An 18,705-nucleotide genomic window follows, 5' to 3' on the forward strand; every position below is an offset into this window, starting at 1 on the left:
GGCCTTGACTGGTGACCAATCAGCGAGTGGTTACACGAATTAGAGGCGAACACAAATCAATATTAAGACCCAGTGTTGCCGTTTGTACCCAGAGGACCACAGCTTATATTCTTGAAGGCCATAATGTCAAAGCAGTGGAAAGTGACGGTTCTGCCATGCATGAATACAAGTTAACTGATGTGCTGCAGCTCGTTAGAGGTCCTGGAGCTGTGCTTACATATGCAGGTGAGTGGGTGTGGGGATAACGAATTCCCAGGCTTTTGTAAAAGCACAGGGGGAGAGCTTACTGGACATTCTGAGTAGGTGGGAGAGAGGTTTACGCGTGGGAGTAACCAGGTTTTATTTATCAGAAGAGGCAGGGGAAACCGTGTAGTCTCCTGTAGGCGAGGTACGTTACACAAGACATGCGATAGTGTTTATTTGTTTATTTGGAGGTTATCCTTTTCTCAGTGCTCCCCTGAAGCGGCATCGGTGACTTCAAGGTGCTTCAGCCGGCTCATCACTCTTCCTCCCATCCGGTTGAACTGAGAGCGGTGGGTCGCCTCCGCCTGAATCTCCCTCTGGTGCCTGTGACGGAGACATTTCACTTTAGTGTCCGACTGGCTCAAAGGAACGATTGGTGAACGAGAGCCGGATCCAGCGTTCACCGTAATGAGGCGTTCAAATGTAAGAACATTTAAGAACATCTACATTTCTGTTTCAAATGGAAACCATCCGAGCACATGTTATAAAATGTTATGTATTATAAACGACCAGGATAATACGTATCGTTTACTGTAGACCCAACCATCTTTAAACTCCAAACATTATAAGATAAATTAACATGTTTACAGCCTGAGACAGAAATATGTTGTCTCCTTATAACCACATTAAGCCTTGAGCATCATTAGGGGCTAATTCAGTAAATGTATCAGCAGATTATTCTCCTCCCAGGTCTCTAAGTGTGATTGCACGAGTGATCTCTTCCTCTGCAACACACACATCGTCCCTGGAGACTCACCTGGCTGCTGTGCCTTTACTGAGGTTGCTATTGGAGACCAGAGCTTGCTCCGACAAGAACTGCGCTCTGATTATCTCCGTTGTGAGCTGGGCGCCTTCACACCTGAGCAGGGATTAAAAACAACACAGAATCTGAGCATGAAAGCGGCCATCTTGACCAGAACAAGCTTCCACCAAGGAGACCAAGAGGTGTCAACAGTGCACGTACTTACGGCGGGTGCATTAGTGCAGGCAGGTCATCAGGAGGGCCGCGCAGAGGAGGTGTTTTGAGGGGAAGTGTATCTGTGCTGCAGTCCACAGACCTACAGAGGACACACACATTGCGTTTCCCCTGAAGAGCCAGACCACATATTACCGAATCGAGATAACGGTCAGATATCTCCTCCATCAGAGTGAGATGAAAGCACCGCTTTGGGTTGTTTGAAGTCGCAGTTTCAACAGGAATGATAAAGGATCTCCCGAGTGGAAGTCGATGCCTCTTACGGGCAGAGAACAGAATGAGAACCCTGACGAGCCACAGGTTGGCTTCTGGACGCGCCGCCGGGCTTTCAGCACAAACGTCATTATGTGAACACAGTTTGGAGTTCCAGGCGGACGGAGACATTATGAGACATTATTAAACAACCGCTGCTGTCAAGTTAAACTGCTTTCACTTGGCAGCAGCGGCTGAAAGTAACCAAGTACAATTACTTAAGTACTGTTACCATTTTGAAGTACTTAAGTAAGTTACTCCACAGATTCAAATCATTCATTTAGTGGTATTTCTTCTTCCATGAGTCATTTTTAAACCTGCAGAAACTGATTTGTTTGAGGCCGGGGAAATACGTTATGAACCGAGTCTTGCTGATAAACATGCAGACTGCACGCACCCCAGAGTTCCCGTTAGCCGGTAATCACCGGACTACGACCGGTAAAATATGCTGAAGACCGGCAAATCTAAATCTCTCCGGTCAAAGTGTCCGTTTTTTCAATCAGTTGCGCCACTGATGAGACAGACAAGAATAGTCAATTATAATGTCTAACACGTAATGTGGAGAAAGAGATGTCCTGGATGGGTTGATTGTGCGTTGATCTGTTGGTAATGCCTCGGCGTTCCGGTGGGCATGTAAACAAATGCATAATGCTGCGCTATACTTTGTGGCCTCACCCGGTTGCATAGCGACGCTTATTGTTTAGGTGTCTTTTAATAAGCAGGTAGTCATATCATTAGCTAGAACTAGCTAGATCTGATCGATATGGACATAAACGCGAGTGAAGTCTAATCTGACGGGAGAGAGAGATCAGCTGCTGCTGACGAGTCGACACGCAGCTCTTTGATCACATGCAGCGGTGAGCGGACAAAACACTTCAGGTTAGAATATCACACGTAGCTATTTTAATGACCTCTCAAACTACCGTAACGAGCTATAGATATGTTTAGTTTCACTGTCGGGTCGCTCATTAGTGATCCGCGAGCTGCATGATGCTGGCGGGCTGTCAGGAGGGAGAGAGCGCTCCGTGTATTATTCCCAAGTTACTGTACACGTTTGAATAATGTAGTTAATTAGTTTGTTTAATATCGAATCATCAATTTGTTTTAAAGCGCAATAAATAACAAAGAAGACCTTTGTCTGGCACTTTTCTCATTTTGTCCGGAAGATTTAAACTTCAACGGACATGTTGACCGGAGAAAACATATTCTAACGGGAACTCTGGTGTACCCAGAAAGTCAGAGTTTAAAGTGTGCTGGAGGTGCAGCAGAATCCTTTGAATTATTCACACGTTTGTGAGAGACATACTCACTTCCATTACAGCCTCCTGGCTTCCATCGCATTGTTTGTGTTTGTTGGAGAACGGGACAGCAGACCGTTAGCAACCGCAGACTCGGAGATAGAACATTGATAAGGTTGAGAGAGGAGGCTGAGGGGATTATCCTTCGAATGATGAAGAATAATATGTCTAGAGTTGTGCTGTGGATCAGTGCTGACGGGCAGAGAGAGAACACTTGGCAAGAAACAGATGTTGCAACACAACGAAGGTGAGTAAAAAAGGAAGCAGGAACTTTGACAAGAACATCCTGTGAACAGCGTCTTTCCAAATGACTTCGGCGTCTTGTCAAATAAAGACTTCAAGTGTTTCACAACTTGCAAGAAACATTAGCTCTGCAACGCTGGATCTCCGTCATGCAAGAGAAATCGGAATGAACATGACAATATTTCCTGGAAAAGGGTCAGAGACAGGGTTCTGCATCGCTGAGTGCTACTCGATGTGACGGAGTGCGGAGAGGAGGCCGCACGGGACGACACCATGCAGCATTCGGTAATACTCGACATCAAAATATCATCATTTATTCACCGTCCATTTAGGTTAACGCCTGAATAAGTCATCATCCTCTCACAAGACAGTCTGCCTACATACGACCTAGATTCTGGAAGCCTTTCACTGGAGGTGTTCAACAGCAAGGAGAGGGTTTATAGCACGAGCTTCAGTTCTTATTTCCATATCGTCTAAGTACAACTGATCACCGCAGTAGAGTCAGCGCTTCAATCCAAACTACTGAAACGTGGACATTAGCATCAAGTGAGAATTATAAAATCAGAGTCGAGTGAGAAAATAACTTCAACACTCAAGAGATTTCTGCAACTGTATGGGATATTTCACAAAAGGAGAACTAAAGAGTAATTTCAAGTAAATCAAAGAAAGCCATGTGGAATCAGAAGAAGAAGAAATGCTAAACGATAACGGAGGGAAACTAATACTGCAGGAAGTCATCTCTACGTAATACTGCGTGATGAACGGCATGCCAACACATTACATATTAATACACAAGCCTCTTGGCAATTTGTCAGGATAAATATTTACTCTATGAACATAAACGTCTCCTACGGTATAAGTGACCACTTGTTAGACCAGCAACATGATCCTATGTCTTCACATGGAAGCGGCTTGTCAAAGGTCCCAGAAGACCCGCAGATAGCAGCTATGGATCAAGAGCTCACTTATCGATGCAACAGGAAACAAACGGGGATCTATGAGCTCACTTAGCATTCACTTCAAACTTTTTAAAAGGAACATCCAGTTCAGTGGAGTTATTGCTCACTTTCATGAATGCCCGTTCTCATGGAGCGTAACAACAGCTGGAAGGTAAACATGCTTTAAAGTCACAGATAGTCATCGGTGAGAAGCGCCCAGAGCTTCAGCGCAGTGAGGTCACGCGACCACAAGGTCACGAGTTCAAATTCTTCCACGGACTAAAAAGAGACAGCGGAAGTGAAACACAGCCCCTCTCCACTCAAGTTATGTAAACATGCACGAGGACCTTTTCATCCCACAATCGTCTCCGAGCTTCTCCAGTGCACGTGGGAAGCACCTCGTGGTGAGTTCTGGGTGGTTCTGGAGGATGAGAGAATACGTTCTGTCCTACCTGCGATGGGAGACGTCACTGCTGGGAGACGGCTGGCTGGACAGAAGCTTCGAGGCGATCGAGTCTAGATCCTTCCATGTCATGAAGCCAGCGATCCCTTCCTGTTGTTGGTCAGGAAACGATTAGCCACATTAGCATCAGTGAAATAAGACTTAAAACGGATGAACTAGAGATGCATCTAATGTCCCGTTTTCTTTCACTTCTAGTTTGAGGTTTTTTAATCAAATTAAATGTTCTTCAACTTTCTTTAAGACACATCTCGTTAGTGAATGCCTCCCGTAATGTGTGCAGCTAAAGTGGTGTTCATAAGTCTCTGAAAAGAATGACCTTGCGGCCCAGACGCTTCCTCTGAGTGTTTGGGGTTTGCGTCGCTCGGCCACACCTGCTGCTCTCAGGGACGGGATACCTAGACACAGAAAGCACTTTCCGAGTGAGTGGGAACAATCGATCGCCAAATGTCCGCTCACAGAACACCTACTTACTTTAAAGTGGATAGGTCCACTTTAACTCGATAAAACCGTACACATGTATTCACTGAGTGCTACCTGGGCAGAGGGCAGAGGTGGAACTCCAGGTCAGTCTCCAGGTATTTGGGGGTGGGTCTGTACGCCTGCAGGCCTGGAGCCGGGTTCTACGACACAAACACATATCACATTGTGTGTTGATATCCTATGTCAGTCTCTGGGTTAAACACAATATGTAAGTATTTCACTAGGGGTCTCTAAACCAGCCATTTCATTTTTAGATATTTTCGAGCAGATGCATATTAAAGATGGTCTTACAAAGATTCTGAGTGGGTTTGCTGGAAAAGGTGTGAGCAGAGCTTCAGGGGCGCTGAAGGAGAAGCAGACGGCCTCCTCTGCCTCACCCTTCTGCGGATCCCCCCACGCCTCCACGGCGCCAGGCTCACTCAGCACCGGCTCGTTCTAGGTAGACGAGGGAAGAGATAAATCAATCTTTCTCTGATATGGTGGAGTCTGCATGTTTTGGTCCCGGTGCTGCAGATTTACCGCAGTGCGAAGCGGTCTGGCCAGAGAGGTTGGGATGTACGAGTGGAACGCCTCCCAGGCTGACACCGGTCTGTAGCCCATGAGCCTATAGCGCTGTGGAACCTGTAGAAACAAACAAAACAATAATATGGTTGATATTAATAATCAGGTATTTAGGTAGTTCCCCCCCGCTGCGGCTGCTGGGTACATATCTGCAGCAGGGTTTCCGTTAGCCGGTAATTACCGGTTTTTAGCTGGTAAAATGTATTAAAAACCGGTAAATTCAAAACCTGACGGTCAAAATGTCTGGTAATAATTAGGGAGGCTCCGATCGATCGGCCGCCGGTCATTATCGGCCGATATTCACTCTTAATAGTTTGATCGGTGCTCTCTATAAAGGCCGATCAGGAGAGCTGGATCTGATCGATATGGACATGAACGCGAGTGAAGTGTAACCGGAGCGAGAGAGAGATCAGATCAGCTGCTGAGTCTGACCGAGACACGCAGCTCTGCATGATCACCTGAAGCCCCGCCCTCTGTTTAGCGAGCTGCAGGAGCTGCATGAGAAACTGACGGGCTGTCATAGAGAGAGGGAGGGAGGGAGAGAGAGAGAGGGAGAGGGAGAGAGAGAGAGAGAGGCAGGGAGAGGGGAAAAGAGAGGATCCGTTTCTCCCGTGTTATTATTCAAAGTTGATGTAAACTTCTGAATAATGTACGTTATCTACTACAAGTAGTTTGTTTGAATGTAATAATTATGTTGTTTGTTGTTTGTGGAATCATTTATTGAAAAATGAATCTGAATTTTTCGATCTGTTACGATTATAAACTGAAGCAATATAAAAATGAGCCCCGTGAACTGAGTTTTAAACTGAACCATATCTGCTCATAGTCCGGTAATTACCTGCTAACGGAAACTCTGCTACACAACTCTTATTCTTATTGAAATATGACCGGTAACTTTCAAATTTGTCCGGTAAAATAAATTCTGCCCGGACATTTGACCGGCGAGGAAAAATCCTAGCGGAAACCCTGATCTGCAGTGAACACCCACGTGAAGCTTGAAGAAAGGAACATGTGTCGTCACAGTCACATCGACGGGATCCACGGGCACTTCCACCAGATTACTGCGAGCCTGGAAACATCAAGGAGACAAATGGCATTATGTGTTCGATTGAACACTGAGGCCTTATCTCCCGGGGCATCGGGGGAATTAGAGACTTCATCAAAGTGCGGGAAACTGAGCTTCCTTTCCGATTCCACATCGAGATCAAAGACATCTTTCAAGGGCAATAATGAATGAAAATGGCTTCTTGTGCAGGACGATTGTCCGACCGCACTCGCTGGACGCTTTCATCCAAAGCGACTTACACACTCAACACTTTGGGGTGAAGTGTCGACACAACGACATGCTGACTGCAGTGGGGTTTGAACCTGTGCCGCCCTGATCCCAACACCAACGCACTAGACCACCATGCCACGCACTTTTCAGGGAGCCTCACTCTTCCATATGTCAGAACCCATTAAGATCATTTAGTATTTTATTTAATAGCTTTAACAAGACGGAGCGATTTGCAAAGACGTGGGTTAAGCTTTGTTTTGACAGGCCGCGGCATTGATCAAGTATATTCTAAACAGAACTAACAACCTGTAATCTGCTGGAAGGACGTCAGTGTTTTATAGACTCCAGATATATAACGAACTCACCGATGCAGAAAAAACGGGGAACGAAAACGGAAAGATCCTGTCGGGTGACATCTTCAGATCAAACGTCCTGTCCTCGTCGACTGGAAGAAACAAACAGGTCGTAATTGAATTCTTCTGATCGTTATGGTCAGTGACAAATGTAACGTGAAAGTCCTCAGCACCACAAATAGCCCGTCCCTTTGGCCCCGCGTGGACTGAGTGTTCTTCAAAGCTCATAATAACCAGACATCTCAATTCTTCCTGCAGGAATGAATTAAATTAAGCGATGCTCAAAACCTTTCTTTGCCATGGGCGAGTTCTTCATCGTTCTGCAGAGTTCCTTCAGACAGGCCAGTCTCCGGTCCACGCGGCATCGAATCACCGTCTGAAAGGTCGAGAAGAGTTCAGGGTGTTACTGCTTTAAATAATATAATAAATCAAAGTCAGTGGCACACAAACAACACGAGGACAGCGAACCCGTGCTGCCCTCAAAAGAAGAAACACAAAATTAGCAAAAACTAACTTCTCCACGATAAAAGAAAGCCCTTTATTTGTGCTGTGACTTTAAGAGGCCGTGTCAGCTGGTTCTGCGCTCACTGGAAGGCACTTTATGTTCCCAGGAAAGTTCATTTTACCGTAAATAATATTATGCATTTAGTGGGAGGAATTCACACATGGCTGACCTAAAGGCACAGGGGTGCAGGCCCAGCAGCCCCTCCTGAGGGAAGAGTGTTGGCGTGTGACCCGCATTAAAGCCAATGAATATGCATGTGAGCGTTGTGCACGTGTGCTGGGATGCGAGCGCACCTTGCGGGCCGCCTGCTGGAAAGCACCGAGGGCTCGTCTCCTCAGATCCCACTGAAGGCTGCAGAAGAACTGGAAGGACGGGGCTCCCTCGCCGGCCTGGAGAGGGCACACACACATGTATTGACTTTCATTTGGCATTTACATGGAGTACGTGTACAAAGGGAAGTTCCATGAGGTCTCGGCGGATAACGAGGAAGTCAGACGTACAGAACCAGGGTCTATGCAGGAGTCCTGAAGTCAGACCTTTTAAGACCCTTTCCATACATTTTAAGACCTCATCGCCACTTGGAGTTCTAACCCGTTACCTTGGCGACACACTTCACCTCACATTGACGTCAAACCCAACGGGATGCCATCAATAAACTCCACAGAATCACACTACACACCTACGCCATGACTACATTCAGGCAGACTGCAGAACACAACCTCTCTGGACCATTTACATACTTACAAGCTACAAAATGTGATACCTTGAAAATACCGTTTAATACTTTTTAATAGCCTTCATTTTCGCTAAATTGATTTATCAACTTGTAATACTTGTTAAGACCCCGCAGACTATTTACATGGTGGCTCCACGATGATATTGGCACCACATTGTCGTCTTTAAAATGAAATGCTGGCATCGTAAATCAACATTTCTCCCGTAACAGGCAAATAAAATGGATGTGGGATGAACCGTTTTTTTGTAGCAGGTTAAAAAACAAACGTGTTTCGATGTCTGAGTTACAGGAACATCAAAGTGTGTTAAAGTAGGATTGACTGCTGTACTTTATTGTACAAATAAATATCGCCTGTTCTTCATGTAAGCTCAATGGAAGTGCTTTTCCTATGAGGACTCAGGAGAGCTGCATCAAGCTAAGTTTCAGATGTTGACAGACATTACAATAATAGTGTATTTAGATAGTTTGACACCGGCTTGCAAACCATCCCCCCCCCAGGGTTTGTCATGAATGCTGTCACGGGGCTCACTCGTGATGGAGGGCTGTCAACAGGAAATGAGAGGTCATTAATGTAGTGATGATAGACAGATCTAACCAGGGGAGTGTGAGAAGCTGCGTGAAGGGAGTGAGTGGTGCAGAGCAGAGGTGTACCTGTCCTGCTGCACAGAGCAGTTAATCGGAAATCTTAATTACCTACTCAAGTAACCATGACAACTAATCCTGTGGAGCATGGGTTTTGTTATTTTAAGACCATTTTAATGAGATAATGATAATATAATAAATAAAGTACACCATTAATTCTGTTCAGACATAAGAATTGGAACGTGAGAAACATATTTAAATATTCTAAATAATGTAAATGATGTACATAATAACCAAACAAAGTACATTTACTCTCAGGCTCTGTTACCAGACATTGCACTTAAGTAAATGTTTAAACTTTTATTCCTCTTTGGTGGGCGGTGGTGGCGAAGTCCATCGGGACTTGGCTTGGCAACTGGAAGGTCACCAGACCAAGTGCTACCGAGATGTCCCTGAGCAAGGCACCGTTCCCCACACTGCTCCCCGGGCGCCGTTCATAATGGCTCCTAACACTAGGGTGGGTCAAATGCAGAGACACTTGTGTCCGGCAGTCAGTCAGTAGGTCTTGGACTGGGAGCCGTAGGGTCGCCGGTTCAAGTCCCCGACCAGACCTAAAATATGGAGTGTGGACTGCTACTTGGAGAAGTCCCAGTTCACCCTGTCCTTGAGCAAGGCACCGGACATCCCCCTTCCCCCCTCACTCCCATTGCTCCCCGGGTGCTGTACAATAGCTGCCCACTGCTCCTAGTACTAGGAGCCTAGTACTAGGAGCCTAGTACTAGGAGCCTAGTACCAGGAGTCTAGTACTAGGAGCCTAGTACTAGACTCCTAGTACTAGGCTCCTAGTACTAGACTCCTGGTACTAGGCTCCTAGTACTAGGCTCCTAGTATTAGGAGTCTAGTACTAGGCTCCTAGTATTAGGAGTCTAGTACTAGGCTCCTAGTACTAGACTCCTGGTACTAGGCTCCTAGTACTAGGCTCCTAGTACTGATGGGTTAAAAGCAGAGGACACATGTCACTGTGTGTGCCGTATGCTCTGCATGTGAGAACAGGCTATATCCTGCAAATATATTTTCTTAATGGTTACTTAGTTACAAAAAAACCAATATATATATATTAGCTATAATTAATCATAATTATAATTATAATCCTCTTATGTAGCATAAAGCCGACATGTCCCCACAACGAAGCTGGGGATCCATTACGTGATAATGTACAATTGATGGGGGTCATGTCAGTGTATCATACACTGAGTCAATTATTGTGACAGGCCGTGATGTATCAAGGTCTCGCAGAATCATTAGATAAAGTCACGAAGCTGTAATGCAAACACAGGAGGACGTCTTCTCCGTTGAGTTATTCTAGGTCTGGTCCGCAGTCCAGATTCCAGAGAGGATATAAAGAACACGGTACTAGCTCATAAAAACCACAGAGCATCCATAAAACTCCAAAGAGGGCTTGTGTGTGTGCGCGTGTGTGTGTGTGTGTGTGTGTGTGTGTGTGTGTGTGTGTGTGTGTGTGTGTGTGTGTGTGTGTGTGTGTGTGTGTGTGTGTGTGTGTGTGTGTGTGTGTGTGTGTGTGTTATAAACAGTGCAGGTGGAGGGGAGAGGGGAGGAAGTGCTGGTAAGTGCTCACTATTCAAATAACTTTTTGAGAAAACACACACACACACGCATCGACCCATATTTCAGAAGTGATGTTACTTTGGCCGAGTCTGCACATTTGCACTGACTCAATAAAGCGGTCACACACGCAGCAGAGCAGCACGAAACAACGTCTACTCAAGCCGCTGAAGAACATCGGCTATGCATGTGTTCATTAGCTCAAAGCAGTCGAGGTAATTCAAAAGGAATACTGCAAAACTATAATTCTGGCGATTACACTTTCCACTTATAGAAAGTACAGGTCTCGTATTTGAGCCAATGAAAACATTTCTCACATGAGGTAGAGAGTGACACAGATATACATTTCTCTTTTCCAATGACACCCTGGGACTTGCTTATATGTACTTTCTAGTTGACAACGTTTTCTAATATGTTGCTAGATATATTAAAAGGTGGTCGCTATGTTTATGCCCCAAGTTGAATTGAGGTTTGACCCCTGATGGACATTAGACTGTTCCATTAAACGACCTGCTGTGAGAATATCAATTCTGTTTATCTGAGTCCATAATTAAGGGGAAGTTCTCACCATGTATTCATGCAGCGCAATCTCTCTCTCCTCCGCTATCTGCCTCCTGCTGCGCTCCGACACCGGGTCCTTCCCAACACGAACTTGCCTTTGAAAGAACAAATAAACAGGAAAAACATCAAAGATCACTTTTTAAAGACGCATATGCAACTGGAAAGAAATGGGAAAAGTACATGTGAGGTGCGTCTTAACTTTTCTTTCCAGTTTAGAAAATGTTGAGGGAATAAACAATCTTTTCACAAACACTTGAATGTCTCCAGCATAATGCAAAGCCAAAAATAGCATCCTCTCCTAAAACTTGCCATCACTTGTCGACTCCGTTAAGCTTTTAATAAAATGCCGCTGTTAAGCTTTAACTTGAGTTGGTGCAGGAGAAACCCCCACTTTGACCGTTCAGTGTAAATGTCACGTATTCACCATCTGACGAGGTTGGCCTGCTCCTCCTTCACGTGTTGCTGAACCTTCTTCCTGAAGAGGGCTTCCTTCACCTGCCTGTTCTGCAGAGCAGCCAAGCTGCCACTCGATATGGCTGAAGTGAGGGGACAACCAGACAGACTTTGTCATACGTGTGTTTTCTGTCATGCAATTGACCCGATTCGCCTTCCTGCGCAAAGGCAGACTGTAACCGGACAATAATACAGCTGAGAGGAAATGCACGTCCAAAAGATTACAATCATTGGGCTTCACGTACCTTCCTTCAGGTCTTTGGAGCTCAGTTTATCAGAGTCTTTGATCAGCATCCTTGCCACGCCTGCAGGAGTGCAGACATCTACCGGCGGCTTCAGAGCAGCCTGAACACTCGCTTGATCTCTCAGTGTCTTCAAACAAACGGCATGAAATGAAAGGTAACATGCCACAGCCAGAAAGGATCAGCAGGACACAACCGGACGGTACGTCCACACAGCAGCTTCACGGTACGTCCACACGGCAGCTTCAGAAGAAACTTCCACCGCTTCCAACGCTTCTCTGCCCGTTGACTTTGAATGGGGATGACGTCACGTTGCCTCGCTTTTCGCCGAACTGCATTGTGGGGGAGCGAAGCGAAGATTTCCAGGATTTCCAGGATTCAAAAGTTGAGCAATGTTCAACTTTTGAAGCTGAGCTGGAAGCGCCAGCCAATCAAACACGTTTATGCAAATCTGACAGTAGAAGCGCTAGCCAATCAAACCGCGTGTAAGCTGGGAGAACCAGACCGCAGTTCATTTCCTCATATTCCAAACGAGAAGTTACGGGAGCAAATCACCCGGTTCTTTACGACCAGAACTATTACCGGGATACAAACCGGAGGAACCAGGCATGGAGGGAGGTGGCAGAGACAGTGGGGGAAACTGGTAGGGTTTCGCCTGTTTGGGGAGTTTATATATATATATATATATTGCTCGCATAAAATCCCCGGGGTTTTTTGCTTTGTATGTCGGGGGCGGAGATTCATGTGATTGGTTGTTGGTCGCGTTGCTCGCAAAAAGTCCCCAAGCTGTCAGACACGCCCAGCTCCAAGATTTTCAAGGTTTTTGAAAAGCTGCTGTGTGGACGTACCGGAAGAGAGAATGGTTTGTTTCAAACTATTAGATAGGACAAAGGCTAAGGAGGAACCAACACTACCAACCTTCCCAGTCTGATACTGGGGATTCTGTCTCCTTATCTAAAGGAATAGAGGTACATAACTAAACACATCTCACATCGTGCTTACTGTACATTTTTCATATACAAATGAATTAATTAACCCCTTAATGTCCTTCCACATTCAAATAAGTGAATAGTCACACACACACACACACACACACACACACACACACACACACACACACACACACACACACACACACACACACACACACACACACACACACACACACACACACACACACACCACACACACACACACACACACACACACACACACACACACACACACACCACACACACACACACACACACACACACACACACACACACACACACACACACTACCTTTGATTTGCCAGCCTCCTTAGTCGACCTGAGCTTGGTTTTACTTTGACGGGGCACTTGAGTGACAGGTGAAGGTCCTGTGTATCGAACTGCATCCCCAAGACCCGCCTTCTTTCCCAACTCACTGTCATGCAGAGAAAAGAGGACAGAAAAGGACGCCTAATGAAGCAACGTTTTAATTACGTTGGAGTTGCACACATTAGTAAGGGGCGTAACCGAGTCATGAATAGAGAACACGGACTCGAATGCGAGGGACATGTTCGCTGCTAATCTGAGGTCGCTAGAAGGAACATCTGAATGCACAAAGGAAAACTTAAGAGCGGAGCACGGTGATTGGTTCATTTTTGTTTAGAGGATCTGTTGTCGTCGCAGAGAGGACGGCTCTAGTTGGGTGTTTATAGGATGATATATGGGCCGTGCGGGACGGCAGGGCGGCTGAGGTCAGAAGATGATTCATTTTCATTATATTTACATTTCCCCAGCTGCCATCATTTTGTGTGGTGGCGGATATTAATTGGAAAGACACATTCAGCAGCATCTATGACCGCGGCGTTTAATGGCTGACTTGACACTTCTCTGAAACATTGAACGCGTCACAAAGATTTACTACGTTTATTTAAGCGTACGATTGATTGGATTGATGCAACATAGTGATTTGAGGGATGTGTTTATTGTATAAGATAAGCCGGGCAGCAACACCAAGCAGCGAGCGTCTGGTTCTAGCTGGAAAAACACTGGCTCTCGCAATTATTATTTTAACCTTTCAATTGCAGATATCTTGTATTATTTCCACGGCGGGGAACAAGAAACCGAGGGAGAATGTTTTAAACGGCAAACATTCATCGGGGGGCAGATCCATCTTGATTTCACTGCAGCAGCGACCGAGCGATTTTCATCAATTATTAACTTTGTGCCGAGATAACACCAAGACAGTGCGCCGGGTGGATGTGATGGATGGCACCATCTCTCTCGTGGGAACACGGTTACACATTAGGTTCTACGCTGGCTGAAAGAACAACCAATGGGAAGTTGTAGTCGGCACACAAGCCCATTCCCTCTGGCTCCAAACGGACCACCTAGTTTAGGAATGACTTGCACGAACAAGCTGAACGCCGTGGTCGTCACTGGACCGCGTGAGGAGAGCGAAAAGGCTCCATCTAATCATTTGTATACTATCAGTCAGGATTTGTGACGCTTACCCAGACTAAGTGAAGCTCCATGGGGAAGAACATATTTCTATACTGCTCTGGAGAACAAATAAGTGGTGTTACTGAAGTTCTGTCAACAGGTTTGTCTGATTGTACTGTTGGGCGTGAACTCAACAGTTGGAGTATGAAATGTCACATATGATAACAGAGAGACAAACAACAAGAAAAACACATTACCAGTACACCCCTTAAACAAATACACCTCAAATCTGTTGGGTACCATTCTGGTTTACCTGAGGGCCAGGTGAGGGGTGCAGCTGCCACTGACGGTGCAGAGGAAGGGTCTGCTGTTGAACTGAGAGACGATCAGCTGGAAGGTGACCTGGCAAGTCATGTATTGGAAAGGACTGAAGGTCACCGTGATATTCTCTTCCCCATTGGCCGGTATCACACCTGGAGGGCAAAGAAAAGACAGCAGGGGTGCTCGTGACACTCATTTCCATAACACCTGTTGCCATTCAGAGCGTGCTGTAACTAGATGGCACATAGTTAGCTACACATAATGGATGCACGCCTTGTATCGCATGCACTTGGGTGTCAGTGATGTGTTACGGTTTATTGTGTGTACAGAGGACAAAAAAAGGACATCCAAAATAAGAAACTCGTTTGTATCCCTTCTTCTCACTCCAGGTTTGTACTTAGGTAAACCTCCAGCTGTATTTCAAATCCTAAGTGCTGCTTTCCGCCGTGTGTTATGATGCTTCCCAGACCTTCAGTGCTGCTTTGTGTCGCTGTGTGGAAACTACAAGCATCCTTCAAACTCTGTGGCGACTTGTTTAATACACAACCAGTCTGAGAAAACACAGCACGCCTGCTTTACAATGGCTGGTGTGCTGCAAGAGAACCACAGATCCACATCCCGGCTAGACAAAGGGAAGACATGCAGAATGCCATATTATTTGCCTTAAAAGACAAACAAAAGGGTGTCAATTATTTCACAGGTGTTGGTTAAAGTGTGGCATCCTTGCAGGGGGTCTTTAAAAGGTTTTCGTAGGAATTGTAATGATAGAAAAATAGATTCCTGTGTATCTATATGTGTATCACTTTAATTCCAAGGCTAACTTTCAGTCGTCTGTATACGCTTAACACAGTGAGGCAACATCTGCCAGAGAAGGTATATATATAAGTCCCTACCTGTGAGGGGCTGGATGCAGAAGGCCTCGTGGGGCTGGAGAACTTGCACCTGGAACTCAAAGTCGACGGGGCAGCTGCATCTCAGAGGAATAGCCTGGCAAACACTAGAGACAGGTGGGGAACAAAAGAGATGAGATATTGTTGTTATGATCTGACACCAAATGGCGAATGGAAGCCTGGGCAGCTGCATGGAAGGATAGGAAGAGACAGGCCAGCCCGGGGCAGGTGGGGGGTCAGGAAACAGCCCGATGAAGATCCTAACACACACACTGTACGGCGTACGCACACACCTGTTTCCAAGTGGCACGGCTGACAGGTCGATGTGAGGAGGGATGCACAGGTCATCGATGACAGGGTAAGCATGAACTGGAATTAACAGGTTCTCCTCCCCCTTCGAACGGGTGTGGGCGGGTTGAATGCACAAGAAAGAGAAAACAGGAGAGAGTGTACAGAGATAAGACAGATAAGAGAGGTCTCAAAGTAAACACGGGGAAGTTTCACCAAATAATAAAACAACGAGAGCTGAAACAGTTGATTGACAGGAGAACATTTTGTAAATTAGTATTTTTTGATGCAAAAATTAGAGTTATGGAGATTTTGGAGATTCTATTTTATGCACAATCATATTAAAATGAATAACTTTGAATTTTTGGTTGACAAAACAAGACAATTTGGAGACATGATCTTGGACATTTCCCCCAACTTTCGATCTACAAATAGATTATTATTAGTTAGTTGTTTTCTTTAAGTTATTGTTAATGTCCCTGCAAAGTTATTTGAGGACCGCTGTGATGTACAGCTTGTACTGAATGCCTAAAGTGTAAAGATGAAAGCGTCCCCCTCAGTGGTGCACAAGCATCTGGATCCTCACCTTGCAGTGAACCCGAATGCAGTCGTAGAAGTAGCGCCACTCGTCGGGACACAGCCTGACCCTCAGTGTGTAGGCGAGGCCCGGGATGAGTCGATACTTGAAGGAACACCGATGGAACGGGTTGAGTCATCAGAAACAACACTGATCTGCACTAAAGGATGAGTGGAGTCATCCAGGTCAGCCATTTGTAATGGGGAAAACATACCTTTTTGGTGTAAGTTGTTTGGAAGTGCTTGGTTTGAGTGGGTATGACATGAATATTCATAACTTCAGATGAGATGTTGATTAGTTTCTGAGGGAGGAGAGAAAATAATTATTCATTCCCATCCAATCATATGCACTAGAGAAAAGCATTTCCATTTTCTTGGCGTTTACATCCATTCTACAGGGCTTCGTCCCGAACATATGAGGTGCAATCAGTGCCCATTCAATTGAAGCTAGACCAAATTAAATCATCCAAACGTTATACGTGTTGATGCATGGGCGTGAGAAGGGGTGACACTTTGTAGGGGGCAAAACAAGTTATGTAGACAGATGGAATAAATGCCGGAAAAACATTTAGCTAAAACACAACTTAAAGAGACGTCTCGTCATAACACCGATATCCACGTCCTGCTATACATCCTGAATGCATTCAGCTACAAAGAGCACAAAGGCTTGGACAAACCATAACACCATCCATCAAGCACAAATTGCACAGACTTCCACTTCTCCCTGACCCAGGCTATCGTCCACACATCAGTCACCAAGTGCTTCAAACATGAGGATGCATAGCTTCAGAACTACGTCCTGATTATTGCACTGGTACATCTTGATCTCTACGATGCTCTACGAGTGTCTCTTTAGGGCCGGTTGAGAACCCGTGGTACTCTTGAGTGTTGGTTTCTAAGCTGACAGGAGTACTGTAAGAAGAACGGGATTACAGTCTTTCTGTGTCGAGTTAATATCATAACCCGCTCTGTAAATGCCCCGAAAGGAGCAGCTGCTTTTGTATCTGTGAATGAGCTGTTCAATGTAGCCTGTGAATGGGAGTGTGTATTTTCCTCACCAGGATCTTTACGTAATCCTTCCCCAGCTCAAACCCACTGAAGTGAAGCTCTGCGGGCTCTGCTTGGATCAGGCTGTTGCTTTTCAGTTTGGCATAGATTTCTATAAGAGGGAACGAGTCATTAGTGAAATGTAATGTGCTTTTTAGCAACAGGAAACGGCTTGAATGCAGGCTTTTTAATACGTACTTGATTCGAGAAGATGATTGGGAGCGTTTGCTTTGCTCCTGCTCTCCTCCACCAGCTGGCTCAGAGGCACAGGGGTCCCCCTCCTGAGCGGCTCCGGCAGTTTCTGGGGGCCAGAGAGGACCACCTCCATCCTGCAAGAGGTCAGGCCTGGCTCCTCATGAGAGAAATGACAGAAGGCTGGAGGACAGACAAGGAGACACCAGATTGTTGGGCAATATTCTGTTGGTAAAGCTATGAATAAATAATCTGAATACAAGAGGAACGACATGGAAGGACAGCGGGTCATTGTGTGTGTTAATGACAGAACTGAATATACTTTCTGACATTAAGATGTAAAAAGCACGCACGAGGGGCATCCCACCCCGTCCTACTGTATACAGTAATCCATAACACCCCTTTATTTTGAATCATGTTACTTTGCTACATTTCTCTTGAGCGTGTAGATTGATAAAATAAATATAAAAGCATAGAGCTGCAAAGTATTACATGTCAAAGGTTAAGTGGTCATAAACGTACGGTATTTGCATCACTTATAAGTCTTAAACGTGAAAGGCGCTATATAAATAAAATTATTATTATTATTATTATTAAACAACAGTAAATTATATTTTTGTACCGCTAAGTATTTTTTAGTTATCAATTCAAACTTTTTAATATAGCACATTTGATACACAAAGATAACTCAAAGTGCTTCACTAACAAACCACATAAACAAAACTCCTTGTGAAAAGTTAAATAAAAAATACAATGATTAGCGCTAGCTCACCTGTGGTCACCTGTTAGCTTAATTTAACCACTCAAACTCATGCTAGGGTTAATTTCAAAGCTTCATAGCAAGACTTTTAACCGCTTCTCATTCAAATAACATTATGAACAATGTCACTTCAGAACTTACTTACGTTTTAGGCGAGGGTTTGCATGAAGTTCTTGAGTTTAAAACCAATATATTCCGTCTATTTTTCACAAAACAAACATTTTTGCCGGAAACCAACCTCCACCCTCAAACACTGATGTTGCCATAGAGACCCTCGTGTTCTGAAGGGGGCGGGACTAACGGCCTGTGGGCGAAGCCGATTTGCCCCAAAGGAAGTCAATCACAAAAAATACGACCGAATAACGGAAACGTTGCTTTCAAAATAAAAGCATAGACGGCTAATATGTATATTGTTTTATTATTTGTTTGGATGTA

At 45.2% G+C, this 18,705-nt stretch overlaps 1 protein-coding gene across 2 annotated transcripts; it reads right to left on the reverse strand.

Annotated features, from left to right (window-relative positions):
• Positions 1-331: 331 nt before the first annotated feature.
• Positions 332-18,527, reverse strand: cfap221 (cilia and flagella associated protein 221). 2 transcript variants are annotated; one of them, XM_034097052.2, is made up of 24 exons: positions 18,416-18,527; positions 17,517-17,693; positions 17,330-17,430; positions 16,487-16,573; positions 16,282-16,377; positions 15,701-15,801; positions 15,411-15,514; positions 14,510-14,669; positions 13,069-13,192; positions 11,789-11,915; positions 11,515-11,626; positions 11,098-11,185; positions 7,882-7,977; positions 7,372-7,459; positions 7,096-7,175; positions 6,443-6,523; positions 5,413-5,514; positions 5,185-5,328; positions 4,948-5,033; positions 4,730-4,808; positions 4,403-4,503; positions 1,212-1,301; positions 1,001-1,102; positions 332-567 (listed from the first exon to the last, which is right to left on the reverse strand). In XM_034097052.2, exons 2-24 carry the CDS (start codon positions 17,644-17,646, stop codon positions 447-449), a joined length of 2,400 nt encoding a protein of 799 aa, XP_033952943.1. In that variant the 5' UTR covers positions 17,647-17,693; positions 18,416-18,527; the 3' UTR covers positions 332-446. The 2 variants fall into 2 exon arrangements, with proteins under 2 accessions (XP_033952943.1, XP_033952951.1); XM_034097060.2 differs by having other exon boundaries at positions 18,412-18,527.
• Positions 18,528-18,705: the final 178 nt, after the last annotated feature.

Source organism: Pseudochaenichthys georgianus, chromosome 2 (genome assembly GCF_902827115.2).
Source record: "Pseudochaenichthys georgianus chromosome 2, fPseGeo1.2, whole genome shotgun sequence".
In the NCBI taxonomy this organism is placed as follows: domain Eukaryota; kingdom Metazoa; phylum Chordata; class Actinopteri; order Perciformes; family Channichthyidae; genus Pseudochaenichthys; species Pseudochaenichthys georgianus.

Coding starts and splice junctions, on each gene's coding strand:
- cfap221 (XM_034097052.2), bottom strand. CDS start 17,646: ATGGAGGTGGTCCTCTCTGGCCCCCAGAAACTGCCGGAGCCGCTCAGG. Junction 11,627..11,788: donor CTCCAAAGACCTGAAGGAAG/GTACGTGAAGCC, acceptor CCCTCACTTCAG/CCATATCGAGTGGCAGCTTG. Junction 5,515..6,442: donor TTCCTTTCTTCAAGCTTCAC/GTGGGTGTTCAC, acceptor TTGTTTCTACAG/GTTCCACAGCGCTATAGGCT.